This window comes from Nipponia nippon, unplaced genomic scaffold (assembly GCF_047370975.1).
Source record: "Nipponia nippon isolate SJK-2023a ecotype South Korea unplaced genomic scaffold, ASM4737097v1 scaffold_9, whole genome shotgun sequence".
Taxonomy (NCBI): domain Eukaryota; kingdom Metazoa; phylum Chordata; class Aves; order Pelecaniformes; family Threskiornithidae; genus Nipponia; species Nipponia nippon.
In genome coordinates this window covers 7,194,270-7,212,391 of record NW_028262413.1, presented here as the reverse complement: position 1 = coordinate 7,212,391, position 18,122 = coordinate 7,194,270, and the positions used below count along the sequence as shown (strand labels likewise).

The window sequence follows — 18,122 nt, the reverse complement described above, 5'->3', positions numbered from 1 at the left end:
TGAACCCCCCACCCGCATGGGTGCCAGCTGAGCCTGGGGGTGCGAGGAGCGTGGGAAGGGCCAGGACGTCCCGGCGCACACAGATGTGCGGGGCAGAGCCCCCAGCCCGCCAGGGCACGGCTGCTGCGGGGCCGAGCCCCCCGCTGCCGGCAGCTTTGCTCCCTCCCTCTGGGCTGCGCAAAGGGCTTTTGCCCAAAGAAACTCCCGGTGCACGCAGGGGTGAGCCAACGGCCCCTGCACGGACAATGACAAATTGTCTGATTTCCAGCAGCGCCTCCAATCCCTCTTTTCCTTTTCTCCCCCTCCAATCCAGCGCCACACAATCGCTGCCATTGCCCGCGCCGGCCAGCGGTGCATGTGAGATTAGCCGTCCCAGGTCACTTCATTTCTCTTGATCTGCAGCTCTTTCCTTTCCCGGTGCTCCTTTAAACCTCGCCCTGGATGTATGATATCAGCATTCAAAAATGCTGAGCAGAAGTTGGGCAGGGAGTGCGTTTTCTCCAGTGTGTAGCCCCAGGAATGACACCAGGGATGCTGCTCCCTACCGCACTCACAAAACCCTCAGGACTGAGATACCTGGGCAGCCTCTAGCTACTTTTTTGAAATTTGCAGGCTATAAAAGAGACAGCTAAAGTCTACCAAGTCCCACTTTGTGACAGCTTTTAATTAATCCTAATAACAAGTATAATTAAAGTATTCCATAGCATGCATTACTGTATTGCATCTTATTGAGCAACTTTGCATCCAGTTACACCTTGCACTAACAGGGCCCTGGAACCGGGACAGAAAAATAGCAGCACATTGTGTGGATATTGTGTTTTACTAAGCTGCTTTATATAGAAACTCAGATTTTACTATGTCAACTTCATTTCTTTTTTGAAAAATGGAAATAAGCAGAGAATATTTTATAGGTTAAAAAAAGTATTTGAGAACAAGCATCCATACAGAAGTGGTTTTGTGTGTGTGTGCCTTTAGATTTTTTTATGCAGACGCTCTTTCATTTAGGAGAACTGAGGTCTGCAAAATTCTGCAAAGCAGCAGGTTTTTAGGGTTTTATGTGACAGTTCCCAGCAAGCGCTGTGCACTTTGCTGAGCTGTATCTCCAGCGAAGGGAGAGAGGGCCCAGCACCCAGAGCCAACCTGATGGTGCACCCAGCACCCCGTTAAGCCCTCTGCGTGCAGGTACGTGGGGTGCTGTGTACCAGCGCACCCTGTACAGGCAGGGTCTTCCAGCTCAGGGAGGCAGGTAGCCAGGACAGGCTTTACCTAGTACCTGAAAGGCAGCCTTTTCTGCAGATGTATAATGCGGTGCCCGAGGGTTGGGGCTGTCCTGTCTCAGAGAGGAAAGGAGGCACCCACTGAGGCTCTCAGCCTGCAAACCTGCAGGTTTAAGCATGGGGTGTCCCTAGTTTGAGGACATTGTGAATGAGAGAGAAGTTAGCGGTGCTGCCAGGACCGATGTCAGTGGGCTTCCTTGCCAGATCATCGTGAGCATCAGCTACCGCATCCCTGCCTGCACCCCACTGCAGATAAATAGCTGTTTCCACACAGGTCTCCCCACAGTTTTCTCTGCCTGCTGCCCTCCGTCCAGCCCTGAGCAGTGCGCAGCTCGAGGGGTTTGCCCTCCTCGGAGCAAGTGGAGCAGCACGTGTCTGGGCTTTATTTGGAGGTGGTCAGCGCACGGGCTGGTGTAGGTGTTTGCTGACAGCAAACCCCAGCGTGCTGAGAGCGGGGCATCCCAGCTGGAGGAGGAGGTGAGCCAACATTGCAGAAGCTCTTTCAGTGAGATCCTCCCCAGGGAGAAAGCTCAGGGAGTCATCGGCGTATCATGCCTGTGGCCCATCACCTCTGCCAGGGATGTGAGCGTGTGGCTCTTGGCTAGGCAGAGACTTTGGCGTCTGGCTAGCAGAGCAGACCACCCTGACGTACAGCTTGGGAACACCTGAATAAGTAGAAGACATCATATCCCCAGCAGCAGAGTTGTTCCTCCTCTGGTGAAGGAGCAGAACCGCCTGCAGGTCCCTTTCTGGCTGTGTACCTGCCGTGGGAGACCTTTGCTTGTGTGGTGAGAGCACGTGGATTGCTTGCAAAGCCACTGAGGGTCGGAGTAAACAAACCTGCACCCACCGCGGCGTGCGGACTTGCCGCTGCACAAAACACGTGTAGGTGTTAACGGATTTCATGCAGCACTGAAAGCAGGGAGTGTTAGAGATGATCTTCTTGGGCATGTTTATTTGCTGGGGACCTTGGCCCCGCTGGCACGAAAGATGTCAATCCTCCTTTTCCTCCCCAAAAAGGAATAAAATGGTTTTGGGTTAAGAGCAGAGAGAAATGTGCAGTGAGGAGCGTGCAGGATGAGTTGTGCCCCTTTGGCGAGCGGGGAATTGTGCAATCCCACCAGCACACACAGAAAACATACCCACACGGAGTCCCGCGCCTCCCTCCCATTAACACCCGTGGCACCGACCTGCCGGGCCCCATCGGGTCCAACTTCAAGCCAATTAAGGGTGAAGTGCCAGCCTGAGCGCACCGTGTCGCTGCGATCCCCAAACAGTGGGTGATCTCAGGTACCATATGTACTGCAAAAAAGCGTGCGGCACTTCAATGCGCCTGGTCTGCATTTCAGCTTTCATTCTGCATTCTTTTCCCTGTTTCAAGGAAGAGCTCTTATGCGATTCAAAGTTTTTTTGTGGTTTATTTTTGAGAAGAGAAGGGGGGAAAAGAAAAAAAGATAATGTAATTCGGTGATGCCATTTGCATCCTAGACAGATGATGAGTTGCTCTGGCTAGCAGCTTAACCCTATTAGGCAATGCTGGGACCGTGACTTTATTAAATAATAATACAAATTATTTTAATATCGAGCCCCTTTGTAACTTCCTCGTATAGCTACATTGTCAATGTGAATGAAATTTCCTAGTTAAGGAATATAAAATAGAGTAAAAGGCATCCAGAAATCACAGCACTGGGGTGGATGTTGAAGAATACACCGTGTGTACTTGCAGTGATAGCATTATAGCAATACAAAAAATCCCAGGAAAAACCAGTGCAGCCATTTATTTCAGTAATAGCTCAGTGTAAGTGTGACCCGGGAGACTCCAGGCAGATTCACGAGGCTTTGATAGAATAAACTCATAAATTTTATTAAAAATAAAAAGACCCTGGGGTTTCAGGGGATTTTTCTTAAATTGCTAGCACTTTGCTAGATCTCTAGAATTTAATGTAGAGTTTAATAGAGAGGTTTAATTCAGAAAATGAGGGGTCATGTTGCCTCTTGTGAGGACTGCTTGCCCAGGCATAAGCATGGCTGATGGAGGCTTTGCTCATACGGGCAAGGTGGAAGCGCAGAGCCCAGAGCCTGGCAAAGAGTTCACATACCCCAAACGCTTCCAATTCGTGTGCTCTGTTTCTGAACATACCAAGCCGAAGACCTGGCGGAGAAGTTCAATTAGCACACCCTAATCTGTTACCAAAACTTAGATTTATTTTCTGAAAGAGAAGATACTTGCAAAAGTGTGTGAATTTGGGAGGGAATTACCTTTCTAACAGCAAGCTGAGGGTTGCCTAGAGCCCTCTCGGTGCTTTGCTGATGTGTGCTCCGTAGAGCTACACCGAAAGACCTACTTTTGATGTCGACTTTTGGATATCTAACAAGACTATACGCACTTAAAGAATCATGTGCACTAGAAAAGCTACCTAATGATCAGACAGTGTTATTATCCGGCGTGTGGCAGCGTAGCAAGACAATAACTATTTATTTACTCTTTGCAGATAATATTCTGTTATTTTCTAGTCTTCGGCAATAGCAAGAGAGCATCTGATATATACAATATTGGTGTGTATCCAATTGTTTGTGATCATCCCAAGTTTTGAAACATGGTTGTGAGAGAGGAGTATAAGCTTAAGCTTGAAAGGCTAAAAAGCAGAAAGCCCCGCACGTAAATGCTATTATGCACTTAATGAGGCAGGGTTTAAAAAAAATCAGCCACACAAGTTGGTTTTATCAAAGAAAATGTATAAATAACAACCAGTGATTCAAACTGCCTCACAAAGGGAAAAGCAGGGACGGGAAGCTAGCACTTCACTTGTGGCATTCAGATAATAGTATTTACTACACTAATCTTTTGGGCTTAGCAATTGACAATCAATATATTATTATCAACAAGCGTTAATGCAAACAAAAAGCTTCCATTTCTTTTTTAACCATGTTCCCCTAACTCCCTTAAATTTAATTAAAACCAGACAGCTCTCCCTCTAGTACAAATTAGAGTTAAAATCATATTAAATATTTGTTCTACGGGAAAACAAAAGTGTCAGCTTGTGCTACCGGGTTTGGCTGCTTTTTTTTTTCCCCCTTCTTTTTTTTTTTTTACACACAGAGGGGAGAAAAAAAATACCAGCTACTCAAAGTTAAAATAAAGTCTCTCTCCCTCCCTCCCCGTCTCCCAAGACTACTGTCTATAACATGTTGTTCCTTATAGAAAGTGGGATATGGTGGCATTTGCTTGATTAACTTGCTCGACAAAAGTGACAGCTGCTGTGGGTGCATGTAGCTAAGCTGCACAGCGCAGTTCCGCCTTTGTACATCTGTCAGCAAAAAAGGAGGAATAAAGAGTGAAAAGAGACAAATTGGTCCCAAAAGGCAATCCATTCAACTCAGGAGGTTTGCTCTATTCAAGCACTCGCTGGGAATCTCAAGTGCTAGGTAGCTTATTCAATTTCATTCATTCTTTAGAATGAGCCCACAAGTGTTTAATTTCTTATTCTGTTGAATAAAAAGGGGGAGCTTTTTTTTTTATTGGAAGCATTAATTGTAAGACTAGCTGATCAATGCCTGTGATATTAACTCATTGCTTATTTTCTGGTTAGCTGTGCACTCTTAGATCCACAGCCACTAAACTTCATTTCTATAACGTGGGCAATGTCACACCAATTTCTCTGCTTCCAGGCGTGCCCGGAGGTGCAATACGTGGTCCCCTGAGCCGTGGCCCCCACAAGGCTTGGGGGAATGGGCCAAATCCTCAGCAGGTGTAAATCGAGAGAGTCACTGGGTTATTATTGATGCCACCCGTGGCCGCGGCCGGGACGCGACCGAGCCAGATGCTCTTTGCCTGTGGAGCTGAGCCCCTGACCCCGCTGCAGGTCTGGCCCCCTGTGCTGGAGGAGGTTTCGTAGCTCAAAATGCTGATCTGCCTTTGGATGGCTTTTCTGGTGCCCCAGTGAGTGGCAGGGGAAGGGGAGCCCGTAAGCAAGGCGCTGCGGAGTGGTACCCAGCACAGAGGATGTTTTTTGTTGAGTAGTGGGAAGAAAAGTTGATGAACGCATGGGATGGGGAATTGCTGCATGGGCAGGTCTCCACTTGCCATCCAGAAAATGTATGCTTGCAGGGGAGGGATGTGCCTCTTCCTTCTTCATCGTGTGGCAGGTCTGTCCCCATCTTCTCATCAACACTGGGGACCAGAGCTACGTGTGCACCTGAGGGACCACAGCTCTTCTCCCGCCTTGGCTGTGCCACGGGGGCCACCACCATGTATCTTAACTCAAGAGTTTCAGACGAACTTGTGTTGCCAAGGCCCTGTCCCCACTCTTTCCCCACCTTCCCGGCTGTGGGTCAGCCTGGGAGATGGCATGTCACCTTCTGCAGCAAACAAAGCCTGGGTTTCCAAAACGTGGTCTGAGAAATAGCCGGGGCTCAGCTCTGGCAGCCCAGCCGAGACCTTGCTAGTGCTGGCTGGGAGGAGGGTAGGAGGCACGCTTTGTCCCACCACTGCTCTCATCCGCATCCAGCATCCCGGCTGAGCTGGGCTTTGGAGGAGGTTCTCAAACTGGGATCGCGTATGCTGCTGTGTACGTTCAGGCTTGCTGGGAATGTCTCTCTTTTTTTTTTTTGAAAGAAAAGAGTAGGAAACTGCATTGGCCGTGCAGCTCTATGCTTCATACTTACTCTGTTTCCCAAGTTTTTGTAATTGCAATGACTGCCTGGGATCAACAGCAAAAGAAACATTGAGGGAAGGTGGTGAGGAACACCTTGGTGGTCACGGAAGACCAGAGGGACAAGAGTGGTCCTTCCATGACTGCCATCAAGCAGCCTGGGCTTCGGGTTGCAGGCCTGCAGACCGCATCGAGTGTACAAACCTGGCTGCGTGTACATGCAGGACACGCCGTGAGCAAACGCAGGAGCACGGTCCCTTGGGCAGGCAGACTTCACCAGAAGAGCTCCTGCTCCTATTCACCGAGCAAGTCTTCAGGCAATGCCAGCAGCCATGTGCGCAGAGCTGGTCCCCGGAAAGCACGGTCCTGAGCTGCTGTGGCTGCATCCCTACCTTCCCTGCGGAGACGACACCTGCCAAGGGGAGGTGGCTGCCGCGAATGCATGTGACAACGCCGAATACCGAATTTGATCTCAGAGCTGCCCAGGATGGGGATGGACATGGCTCTGTCGGCTGTCACGTACTGTCAGCAGTTGTAAATCAGCACAGCCCCGCTGTGCTTTGCACCAGCTGAGCTTCTGGCCCATTGGACGCGGACGCAAACACCAGATACAAAGAGTTGGTAATTTTTTAATTCTTTTTTTTTCCTGGCTGATCGAGTCTCTTTGAGAGAGGGCTGTTGCCTGAGAGCAGGTTCAGTTTTCCTTTGGGAAATAAGACTCATAGTCAGCACGTTCCTCTCTCCCTTCCCACCTCTGCGGGCCCCTCACTCCGTGCTGGCCGGCGCGGGGATGCCGCCAAGGCAGCCGCCCGACATCCAGTCCCTCACCTTTGAAACACCTTGAATTCAAGGGTTCATTTCAAAGCTTCCTTTCAGCATTTCAAAACAAGTCCGTGTCCCGGACAAAGAGAGGGAGCCAGCCGGCGTTCGGAGCCTCCTTGTGCAGTGTGTGTCACAGTTTTAAATAGATTTGCCCTGCTTGGATTGGTTCTGGTTGGAAAGCGAGTACTGAAATGAGAGGTCATAGGGGAGAGTTACTATGGTAATTGAGTAGTATCACCAGTAGTTTTGCTCTTATGAGCATTAAAGCACATAATAATAGACAAACAACAGTGGTTAAAGCAAGCAGGTAGGATTACTATGTTCTTTTGTCAGAAGTATATAATGTCTTGTAGTCAGTTTTAAAGACTTCTCAACCCCCAAATCCACCCAGCAGTCACCTGCTGAGTAATTTTGTGTGCCTAATCTCTAGCCCTTAACTACAAGCTTTCTGCTAATTTGAGGCAAATGGGTATTTTTGACACTAAATAGGGCAGTAAAGAATCCCTGACCTAGAAAAACTCCATTCCAAGGCACTGAGAGCAGAAAAATATTCTTTCAGCATCCTTGTGAGACCTTTGGAATGACATAAAATAGCTTTGACTAAACTGTGCTGCAGCCTTCGATTAATGGTTTGCAGAAACTTGCTGAACATCCCTACTACAACTTCCCCCATAAAACTTGTCACTTCACATTGCCATCAGCCACCACAACAATAATCATTTCATGCCTATTGCTAATTGCAAGCACAGCTGAGGCTCAGCGGGGTGCTCTTGCACAGTCCCAGGCCTTTATACCAGCCTCAATCTGTTGTATGGCACTTGTTCACACACAAAAAAACTACCAGTAAAGGCAGAAAGAGGCAGAGTCACAGGTTCCTTGTAATCCCTCTGCTACCCTGCTGACAACCCAGCCCTATAAGCATTCCTGGTTTTGTCCCACTCTTTACAAAAGCTGAAGTGACCTTAAGCTACTAGTATGTAAGCTTTTGAATGAAGAATACAGCTCCTTCAGGTGCCTTAAGAAGCAGTGTTGCATCTGGCTTACGAGATTCTGTTTGCAGCACCCCTGGGGTGAGCTGCGGCTTCCTGTAACATGTAAAATATGAGTGTGAACTCAAGGTTCATGGCAAGGAACAGGAGGTCATGCTTCCATTCAGCTCACACCAAAGAAGACGGGGGTTTGCAGATGTTCCTGGGTATGTGTAATGACACCACCTCCCGGAAAGCGCAGGAACCCAGCACAGGGCTTTTTTTTTTTTGAGAAAATGTGCCACTCAGTGTGTTACTTGCAGATTTATTCATATCAATTTTTGCCATTTATGTATTCAGAGACAAACTTGCTATTTCAGCAACTTATTGATCATGCTTTTGCATTCAAAAAAAAAGGCGGGTGGGAACGAGGCCGCTTCTTGCTCGAGCTGGTCGGGGTGTTGCATGGGCAGCCATGGAAGCCCACCCCTTGGCAGGCTTCAGCTCCTCTGACACCAGCCCAGGAGCATCCCAGCCAGCCCAAGGCCCGCCTCATCCACCCAGGCTAGCACCTGGCAATGAGGGTCCCTGTGAAAGACAGAAGGGGAACAGGAAAACTAACCTGAAAGAAAGATTAAATTCCTGGCCATGCAAATACGGTATCTACTTGCTGTTACTGGGCTCTGATAGCATCTAAAGACCGTCTGTTTGCATGTCCTCTGCTGTTAGCCAGGTCACACCGTGCAGCGGGGGCTCCCATGGAGCCCTGGTCCCTTCCCCAGTCATGTCCCGGTGGATGTGTGGCATCCACCACGCATCCCCTGGGATGCAGCCCCCACAGCCATCCCTCACCCCTGCCCCCAGCCGAAGTGCAAGTTGCCCTCGGAGTGCTGGGCAGGGATGCCAGCTAGCATCAGTGACGTGTGTGTGCAGCAGCGAGCTATGTGGCGTTGGGGTCCATGGACCTGGGAGCACCAGTGAGGTCTACTTGTTCTTTATAACCACGTGTGAGGAGTTTTGAGAAAAGACATTTATACTAGTTAGTTTGGTGTGCCCACGCCACAGCTTAGCTGGCCCTGGGGCTCCAGAAATGTGCCTGAAATGTGTTGCAGCCCCACGGTAAGGCCCCAAAGTTCAGCATTTGGGCTGTGCCCTCTGCGCCTTGTGTATGGGGACAAGCCACAAGGCTGGAGCCGATGCTCCGAGGAACCCCGCGTCCCCGGCAGGCACCCCGCTGCCCTTCGGGGCACGGCAGACCTGCACGGGGGCAGCGAGGCGGCCGGTGTCCCGGCAGGACCATGCTGCGCTCTTTTGTCTGAAATCATCACATTTCCGTTTCGGAGCATTTGGCTTTGTTGTTGTTTTTTTAATAATATAATCATATGCAAATGTTATCTTCTTTGGTAGGTTAGTCATGAATCAGAGGGCTTGTGCGTCTTATAGCACATCAACACTAGTGATAGCTAAAGGGAACATTTAATTTATGGGCTAACTTATTTTTATGAATATGCAGGGCTTAAATTCAGCAGTTGGTGTGTGCTCTATGAAGTGACGTGACGGTTTTGTGTATCAAGATCAATGAATTAGACTTTGTCTTTTTCTCATAAAGCAGAAAGACTTCGGAGTAACTTAGCTTTGAGAAAGAGAGCTCCTTTCATGCAGCTGAGCCGTACGCCTGGCTGAGCCCCTGTAGGCCGGTGCTCAAGAGGAGAGGGGTACAATTCAGATTCGGCTCGGAGGAGTTTGCATCTCCCCAGGAGCCAGCGTGTTGGAGTGCCTACCAGAAACACGGAAAAATGTTTCATTTTGCTTAATCTGAAGGTCTCGCAGCAGCAAAGTGACCTTACCGATAACCTCCGGGCAGAGGTTATCATTTCTGTTTGGGATCCATACAGCCGTGGAGGTGTGCCTGGCACGGGACAGACAGAAATGGCAGGACCTGCCCCGCCGGGGGCTTACCTCGTGCAGAGTGACAGAAACAGCCGGCAGATCGTGGTGTGGAAGACAAGAGGCAGCAGTGGAAGGGAGAGAGCGTGCCTGTGTAACACACGGTTGCTTCCCTCCTCTGTGGGTTTTGATTTAAAGAGGTGGTGGAAGGTGGTGTTTGGGTGACCTGGGCATCCGTGTGCCAGCGCAGCCCTGCGTCACAGCTCACGTCACCCGAGAGCATGACTCATTTAAGCATGCTGATTGCAGAAAAGTAACGTTATAAACATGAACGATTTCCCTCCGTTTTGCCCACATGGGCCCCCAGCATTACAAGGGAACCCAGGCAGATCCCCCACTGACAGCAGTCACTTTGTGCCACCCCCCCCAGCTGGCTGCTGTCTGTCCTGGGTTGTTGTCCCAGCACCCAGAGGTGCCCGGAGCTCTCCAGGGATATCCAGGGATGCTCTGACCTCTCAGACTAGTCTGAGGGATTGGAAGGTATGAAGACCCATCAGATCTTCATGTCTACTATGCTGGTCAGGCCTACACCAGCTAACCAGGGTGCTTCACTCACAATTCAACCCCAAATCTGATGTCAGGACCTCAGGTGACAGCTAACAGTATCTGAGCTTGACTTCTGTTACAGAGAGAGCTCCTGCTTGCCTCTCTCAATTAGTTTCATTCGAGCCCTTGACTCTTGCCAGGTCTCCATCCTGGAGATGAAGGGCCAGCAGGTATCTCTGCCACAAGTTGCACCAGGTGTAAGCCTTGAGCAAGAGATCACGACGTGCCGTTTCTTTGGTGACTCTTCCATCCCTTTATTTCCTTCATTTTATTAAGAGATGGTGTAGAAATAGAAGTACAGGACCATCTTCATTGAAGTGGGGGGGAAAAAACCCCTTCCCCGTGCAGCATGACTAACTTCTGCTGTCTGCTGCTGCTGGAGGGTAGCAGCTCCCAGGTGCACTACCATACGGTTCAATAGTCTGTGTTGAGCCCACATTTTTGTGATGCCGGGCTGGTTTAGCTTGGACTCATTTGTTTGCTTTGGTGAGCCTTGTGCCAGCTCGTGGGTGCTCCAGGACAGCAATGTCTGCGGGCCCCGCCACTGCCAGCTAAGCCCTGCCCAGTCACAGCTCATGGCGCTGGAGCCGCACATCCAGCAGCGCCGTCCGCACTGGCTCACAGGCCGGCGCTGGCCTCTCGGCCGGTGTTGACGGGTGGAGGGTAACAAGTCACCGGCCTCCGTTTTGCAATTACAGACTATTCAGTTGTCTCCTTTCACCTGCTGCGCTGGCAGCTGCAGCACCCAGAGGGAAGAGGGCATGTTTCTGCGTCACAGACCCCCACCCGAAGGTGCAGTGAAGGGAGGCAATAATACCTGCGTTAGACTGACACGAGGCTTTAGGCTAGTTGGGAGGGAGCCGCATTTTAGACTAACCGGGATGGCGCTCAGTCGTGATTTTTATAAACTGATCTGGTGGGGTTTTTTTTATCTTTAACTGGTTCTAGATTAATTACAGCTGGTCTGCAGTATAGGTTTTGATCTGCGTGTGTAAGAGAGATCACGAGCGAAGGGTGTGGCTGTGCACGCAGAGGCGTGATGGGTTTCTGTATGCAGACCACTTTGTAATCAACCGTTGTGCTGAGCGCCGTGGGGAGGTTTTTGTGATCCCCCCGCCACAGCCCCTGCTTTTCCTTCTCTCGAGGGCTCGCTGCTCGTCTGTGTGGCGTCAGACGTGCAACGCCAGCCCTGCGTGAGCGGGGCGCTGATCCACAGCCCACCGGAGCCTTCCTGCACGGCAGGGCTGGCAGGCTGCTGCTACACAGCTGCAAGCCTTTTTCACAGACAAGCAGCAAAATTTCAGCCCCTGGAGGGGCCCTGTGAGCTCAGCAGCTTGAAACAAGCTCATTTGTTTGCTGCTTTTCCATCTTTCATAAGTGTGAGGGTGAAACCAAAGCATTTCCCGCGCAGCCTGGTAGGTGCTTACAGCAGCATCCTCACCCGCAGCCAAACCTTGCCCCGCACGAGCCTCCCCTCCGCTCGCCGTCAGGGAACCAGACTCGCCCCGTGGCTGGTTGTGTTTGAATTTCAAGAGGGTAAGTAGTTTGAGTGTGCGTCTGACACACTTAAAGGCAGGACTGTGCTTTCACTGGGGGGGCGGGGAACAGGTTAAAAAATGGATTGGGCCAAACGCACACCACTGCTGGCAAGTCCCGTCAATGGCAAAAATCAGCTTACGAGAACCTTGCGGTGTTGCTGGTGGCCATTACCCCTCCTAAGTTTGTTGTTGTTATTATTAAAATTTAAAAGCTCATGCATGGAAATTCTGTGTCAAAGAGGGTGCCTGTCTGCCCCTCTAAGTCTGTCATATCCCATCAACAGGCTGGCTGGTGGGAAAGGTTGGTGCTGACTGTGTGCGGGGTGCCGCCTGTCTGATTCAGGGCACAGCACGCAGCCCTAACGTGGTTGCTGGAGAAGTCCTGTCTCTCTTGCAGCAATGGTACACCAGCTCGATGAATGTTGTCTGCACCTGGCTGACAGACCGCATGGACCTGCAGCTTCACATTTACCAACTGAAAACTCTCATTAGGATAGTAAAGGTAATCGTCTGCTGCGTTTTCGCTACCATCTTGCTGTCGGAAGGAGAGCGTGTGTATGCCTGCGTGCGTGCAGCATGTTCTCTTAGGCAAACCGTCCCTGGCAAATATATTAAGCCCTTCATTAAAATTCTTAAAGATTACGATACTTGTGTGTATGGCATGTAGCAAAGGATAAACAGGGACTTGAAATGCATAGAGATGCAAAATACAGGTGTGCAAATAAGAACAAAGTAACTGCTTGCATGAAAAAAGGGAGCCTTTATTGCTATTTGACCCTACCTGTACAATAAGCGCCCCAAAATTAGCCTTTTTGTGGACAAACATGTTGATCGCACCAACGAACTCCAGTGTTAAAACGGGTTAAATCAAACCAAAAGTTTTTAACACTGTTTTACTGGAAAAATTTAAGTCCAGCTATGGCTTGTGATTATCGTCAGAATGCAAATGAGGATTGTTCTCATAGTTAATTGAAGTTGTTTCTTTTACAATCAACTCTAAGAGATCACAAAGGTGAGATAACATACCCTGAAAGTAACATTTTTTTTTCCTTGAGTGCACGTGTATGTGTATATATGTGTGTGTGTGTGCGTGCGTGCCTTGGACTAACGATAATTATTTCAGTGTGAAATCGCAGTGGTTTACATGAAATAATAAGATCACAGAAGGGGGTAAATATATTTTTGATCATTTTAGGTTCTATCTAATGCTTTTTGGTCTAGTATTTTATAATGTTTATGGTCTTGTGTGCAGTGAACACATTGAAAGCATGAATAAATTAAAACTGAAATGTATTAAATGTGCTTTTCATAACTGAAAACAACAGGCACAGACAAATTATTTCTACTTGTCAGCTAGCTGAGGAAAGCTTTCTTCCTTGTGCTTTATTTATACCAATATTACATTCAGAAGCAGCTACAACAAATCCAAGGTCTTTCTGACAGAGCAGAAGAGCAAATAGTTTCCACACAGAGCGCAGAGCAGAATTAAATGAACTACGAGGCCAGCGTTTTATCTCACGGAGTCGAGAAGTTTTTAAACATAAATTCAAATGAGAAATATTAATCATAACAACAAGGGAAATATAGCTAACTATGGAAATGCAACCCCAGTTTCAGAATTAGGTGAAGAGAGAGAGATTAAAGAAACACATGCCGTGTGCTTATGTTTATACAGCAACAATTTTCCCTGGTATCCTGGACTTCACTTATTTAATCCCAATACTGTAGGTAGGATTATTTAATATGGAGCATTCTGGGAGCGTGTAATCACGGCTGCGGTTACGGGCGATACGCGTTCTGCTCCATGAAGAAAAATAACCGACGTTGCAGGCAGATGTATGCATCCCGAAGCAAGGAGAGTTAGTGGGAGCAGAGCCCTTATCTGTTGCTTCGATGTCTTTTTAGACCCCAGCCTACCATATGTAAAGCTCCCCTGAGCAGCCCCCAGTACATCACCGCTTTGAAGCCTTTATGCAGCCACAGCGCCCGGCCACCCTGCGGGCGCTGCAAAGGCAGGGCTGGAGTGGCAGGGCTGTCATTTCTTGCTCAAGGCACCCTAAAGGGACCTCTGCAAAGGTGGTGGCCAGCAGAGACCCCCTCCCCTGCGGCCTCTGCACTGCCCGGGGCGATGCAAAACGTCCCCGGGGCAGGGACTTCCCTGGCATCCCAGCCTCTTCCATTAGCAGCCCCAAACTCCAGGCACAGGGGCATGGGCTGACTCCTGCAGCAAAGCAGGGGAGCGGGTGTTGGCCCTGACCTCTGTGCTGTCTCCTCCTTCCTCCATGCCTCTCCCCACTTTAGAAAACGTACCGGGATTTCCGATTGCAAGGTGTGCTGGACTCCACCTTAAACAGCAAAACCTACGAGACCATCCGGAACCGGCTGACGGTAGAGGAGGCCACGGCGTCGGTCAGCGAGGGCGGAGGGCTCCAGGGGATCACCATGAAGGACAGCGATGAGGAAGACGAAGAGGATGACTAGGGAAGCTGGCCCGGAGGACCGGCTGGGGGTCGCCTGGTATCCGTGCATGTACCTCGTCTGTAACTCAGTTAGCCACATTAGGAATTTTTATGTCAGCTCTAAATGCCCATGAGAAGTTTACCAATACAAATGCCATGTTAGCTGTGTGGTAATAAGATTAGCACCTCTCTTTGATTCATCGGTTTCCTAATTTCATATCTGTATGTTCATAAGCAATATGGAGCACCATTGTTTAATACTGTTAATGGAAAAACTACATAGAAAACATGCTAGGTGTGTCCCTGTTATAATTAAAGTTTAAACAATGCTTCATTAATGTACTGTATATACATTGATGGTAAATTGTTGTGAAGATGAGTGAATTGAGTCCTTTCATTTCTTTGTTTCTCTTCTGTGGATGCCAACTGCTTAAAATTAATAAAAAAACAGCTTTGTTTTTAAATGAAGAACGAGGCAATTACAAATGATTTTTTTGTTCTCTCTGTTCATTTAAAAACCAGAAAACAAACAAACCCAGACAGCCGTTTGAATCATTCTGCATCCTTGTTAATGTACCAGGCTCTTCCCTTCAATATGCAGTTAACTCCATAGAGGCTACATCCCAAAGGATTAGTCACTCTAATTGCCACACCAGATTAATCCTATCATTATGGATATATCATGCCACATTACAAGTCCAAAGCAGTTGTTTTATGTTGACGTTTGCTCCTCTAAATGTTACATTTTTGTTTAAATTTCAAATAACCGTGTATGTACAAAGACAACTTGAATTACAATCTTAGACTATACAAATGTGTTTATAATAATATATTGAATATTTATTTCAGTAGATTGTAATCATAATTTACAATTCCTCTGTTTCACAATGGTTTTTATATATGTCATGTACATTGCATTTTGACCAGTAACTGCATGTCCATCAGTCCCCCCTCCAGAGCTTTTACTTTCTGTGTAAAATAGTGATCCATCTTGCTTTTTTTGCCTTATACAAGCCGACAGTTGTAAAAGTGTGAGAACTGTGGCTTCTCAATAAAAAACTATTCAGATGTCCTAAGAATAAATTATGGAGTCTTTTTATGTCTGCCTTAGGAAAAAAAAAAAAAATTACAAGCTGAGATGTAAGAGCCCCCACCTCTCAGAATAAAGGCATTTTCTTTTCTCATGGGTGTTTTTACAGTTTATTAATTAAGAAGATGGTTTCCTGGTTTGCTCCCAAAGGTCAGGGTGGGACCAGACCGTATATTCCCCAGGTACAAGGACATTTCTGCTGTCACCTCCGCAGTTGTTTCCACCATTATCTGCTCTCTACAACTTATGATCTGTCTCTGGACGTCTAACTGATGGTCTGCTTTGGTCCAGCCCCTGTTGTTACATGGAAGCCAGCCTTGCCTGTCACTTACCTCCCACCAAAAGGCCTCAGTTTGTATTTTAACTTCTCCCAAAGCAGCCGGTTGCAGCAGCCTGCAGGGCTCTTAACAAACACACGGCACAGGGCAGATAGATACCTAGCTGAAATTAAAAAGCAGGCTGGTTTGATGGAAAGCCTGTTAGATTTCTAAGAGGTTTTGCAGTCACTCCCTCCCATCACCCAATTCAAACCAAAAATGACTCCTGCTAGCCCAGGTTTCAGTCATTTGGGAGAGAAGCAGAAGAGCTGATGTCCTTCACCCCCAAGCACAGCAACCTGTTGCCACCCTGGGGAATGAGGACAAGTGTTCACCACCCACAAATAAAAGATGGGCAAATGTTGGAAAAACGTCCTGCGTGGACGAACGTGCCTGACGTAATGAACCGTTAAACTAAACCATCTTCCAGTGTCCGAGAGCCACGAGACACCCCCTGGACATACGGGAGGAGGAGGGGATCTCTGGGAACAGCCAGTGAAGGGGGTGTTGACTCCCAAATGGAGCTGGGATAGTTAGGGAGCCTGGAGCACATTCACCTGTAATGCTGGACTGTGGGTCCCCTCCCTCTGTGGAAGAGTTTACCACCGAGCTCTGGGGGGGCTCTGCAGCCCCACCTGGACGGTCATACCCTACAACACCCATACACTGACCTGCATACACTCCCCCCCTTGGAAGAGGGACATTAGCAGGGTGTTTACTTTAGGAGTGGGTGGTAGGCATGCACGTTTAGCACCATTTACATGTTGATAAGACATTTCACTAGCACTAGCATAGACAAGTTTTGAACCCTGACTGTAGCCCAGCAGACCACTTCTTGGGTTTCATCTTGCTCCATGATGCTGGTAGAGGGAATCATTGCCAGGAAAAAGCCGCCTCTGAGGACTTAGGCACGAATGTGGCCTTGTGGCCACTGACACGGGAAGCTCTTCCCCCTTCTTACACATCCACCAGCTGTGCAAATACTCGGTCCTAAATCCCCAGAGGAACTGAGGTAGCAGCAGAGTGTTTAAGTCATACTGAGTCCACCAAAACCAGTTCAGGTGCTCCTGCAGGTCTGTCACTGGGACGCATACAAAAACCGTGTATATCCTAACATCGTTATGCTTGGAGCCTTCAGTCACACCCTGAAGCCCTCACAGGACTTGCCTGACAAAATACGTCTCACAAGACATAAAGCAATGAACAAACTGCAAGCACCACCTCGTCCCTTCTTTCTAGGTGGCTGAGATCCACTTGAGACCCATACACATACTGATGCACACGTGTGCTCATGCCCTCTTCATCCTCTCCCTCAGCTGTCCCAAATATTTACATGAAGAGCAACAGCTCCAAGAGGAGGCACTGGGAAAGCCTTACCCAGGGTGGTCACCAGATTGGTAGCCAAGAGCATGGAGGGAGACCCAAATTTGTAGCTCTGCTCCCAGTCAGGCAGAGCAGAGCTGGAGAAACAGCTTGATTCTGCTCTGGAACTGGCTCCCTTTTTTATTTTTTTTTTTTAACATGAAATATTTATTGGGTAAAAACACAGCCCACTTCCACCTGCCACCTTTCAAAATAGTGAGCCCTGCTCAGTTTTTTGAATGAAAGAGTGTGGGCGCAGCCTTCAGGAGATGATCCTTGGCTGTGCATCACTAACGCACATAGGTGCCTCCCTGAAACGGCAGCGATGAACACCCTTGCCTGAGTTTCTTTGTCATTAGCAATGACCCTATAGCCTGTGACAGCTTTTCACATGTCCTCAAACCCCAATAAAGCACCTCAGAGAGTCCGTAACAACCCTGAGGATATGTCAGGCTTGACCACACATTCAAAACAAGGAAGCATTAGTCAGCTTACTTCTTTTAAGGAGTTTGGACCCAAATGATGAGCTTCAAGTTTCATACTTCAGTGCGAGTGGGGAGAAGAGCTCAGGTACGAGCAATGCTCAAAGCAGGATTTAACCTCCCACTCCAGAGCCTGCAGCCTGTGGTTGAGCAAAGGAGCGCGTTGCACCCTGATCCCCACTGCCTTTAACCCTGCAAACGGTGAAGTAGGTGCTGGCAGCCCGACCCTCTCCTGTACGGGTGCCGCACCATGGTACCAGGAGCGAGAAGTGGCAGCTTGGGTTAATCCTGCAGAAATGCTGAACCCAAAACGGTTTGGTTTTGTCTGACAAACATCAATCTGGGTCCACTCCTGGCCACAGACTACGCTTTAGAAAGGACAGAGCAAAGCTACACCTCGGGCAGCATCTAAAAGGGCTTGCTGATGGATGGGAGCACTCTGGCAAACCCAGCCGAGGAATGCACAGGTCTGCTGCTGGTTTCGCTTCAACCCACTGCTGCGACGGAACGAGCTCCAACAGTCAAAGGACTTTCTGCCAGTACAACTGCACCTAGATGAAGAATCTGCCAGTACAGTTATGTCAATCAGTTTTGGGGAAAGAGGAAAATTTCATTCTTCTGCCAGCAAAATTTTAAATGATAGATCAGGCCAAAACTTCTCT

The 18,122-nt window shown here is 48.6% G+C and overlaps 1 protein-coding gene across 8 annotated transcripts in view; it reads left to right on the top strand.

Moving 5' to 3' along the window:
- Nucleotides 1–15,389, top strand: part of CADPS (calcium dependent secretion activator) — a 223,542-nt gene extending 208,153 nt beyond the window's left edge. For all 8 annotated transcript variants that reach the window (XM_087743393.1, XM_087743388.1, XM_087743392.1 and 5 more), the window contains 2 exons: nt 12,148–12,252; nt 14,052–15,389. In XM_087743393.1, the coding sequence (XP_087599519.1) occupies nt 12,148–12,252; nt 14,052–14,231 (285 nt within the window). In that variant the 3' untranslated portion in view covers nt 14,232–15,389. The remainder of the gene's footprint in view (nt 1–12,147; nt 12,253–14,051) is intronic.
- Nucleotides 15,390–18,122: the final 2,733 nt, after the last annotated feature.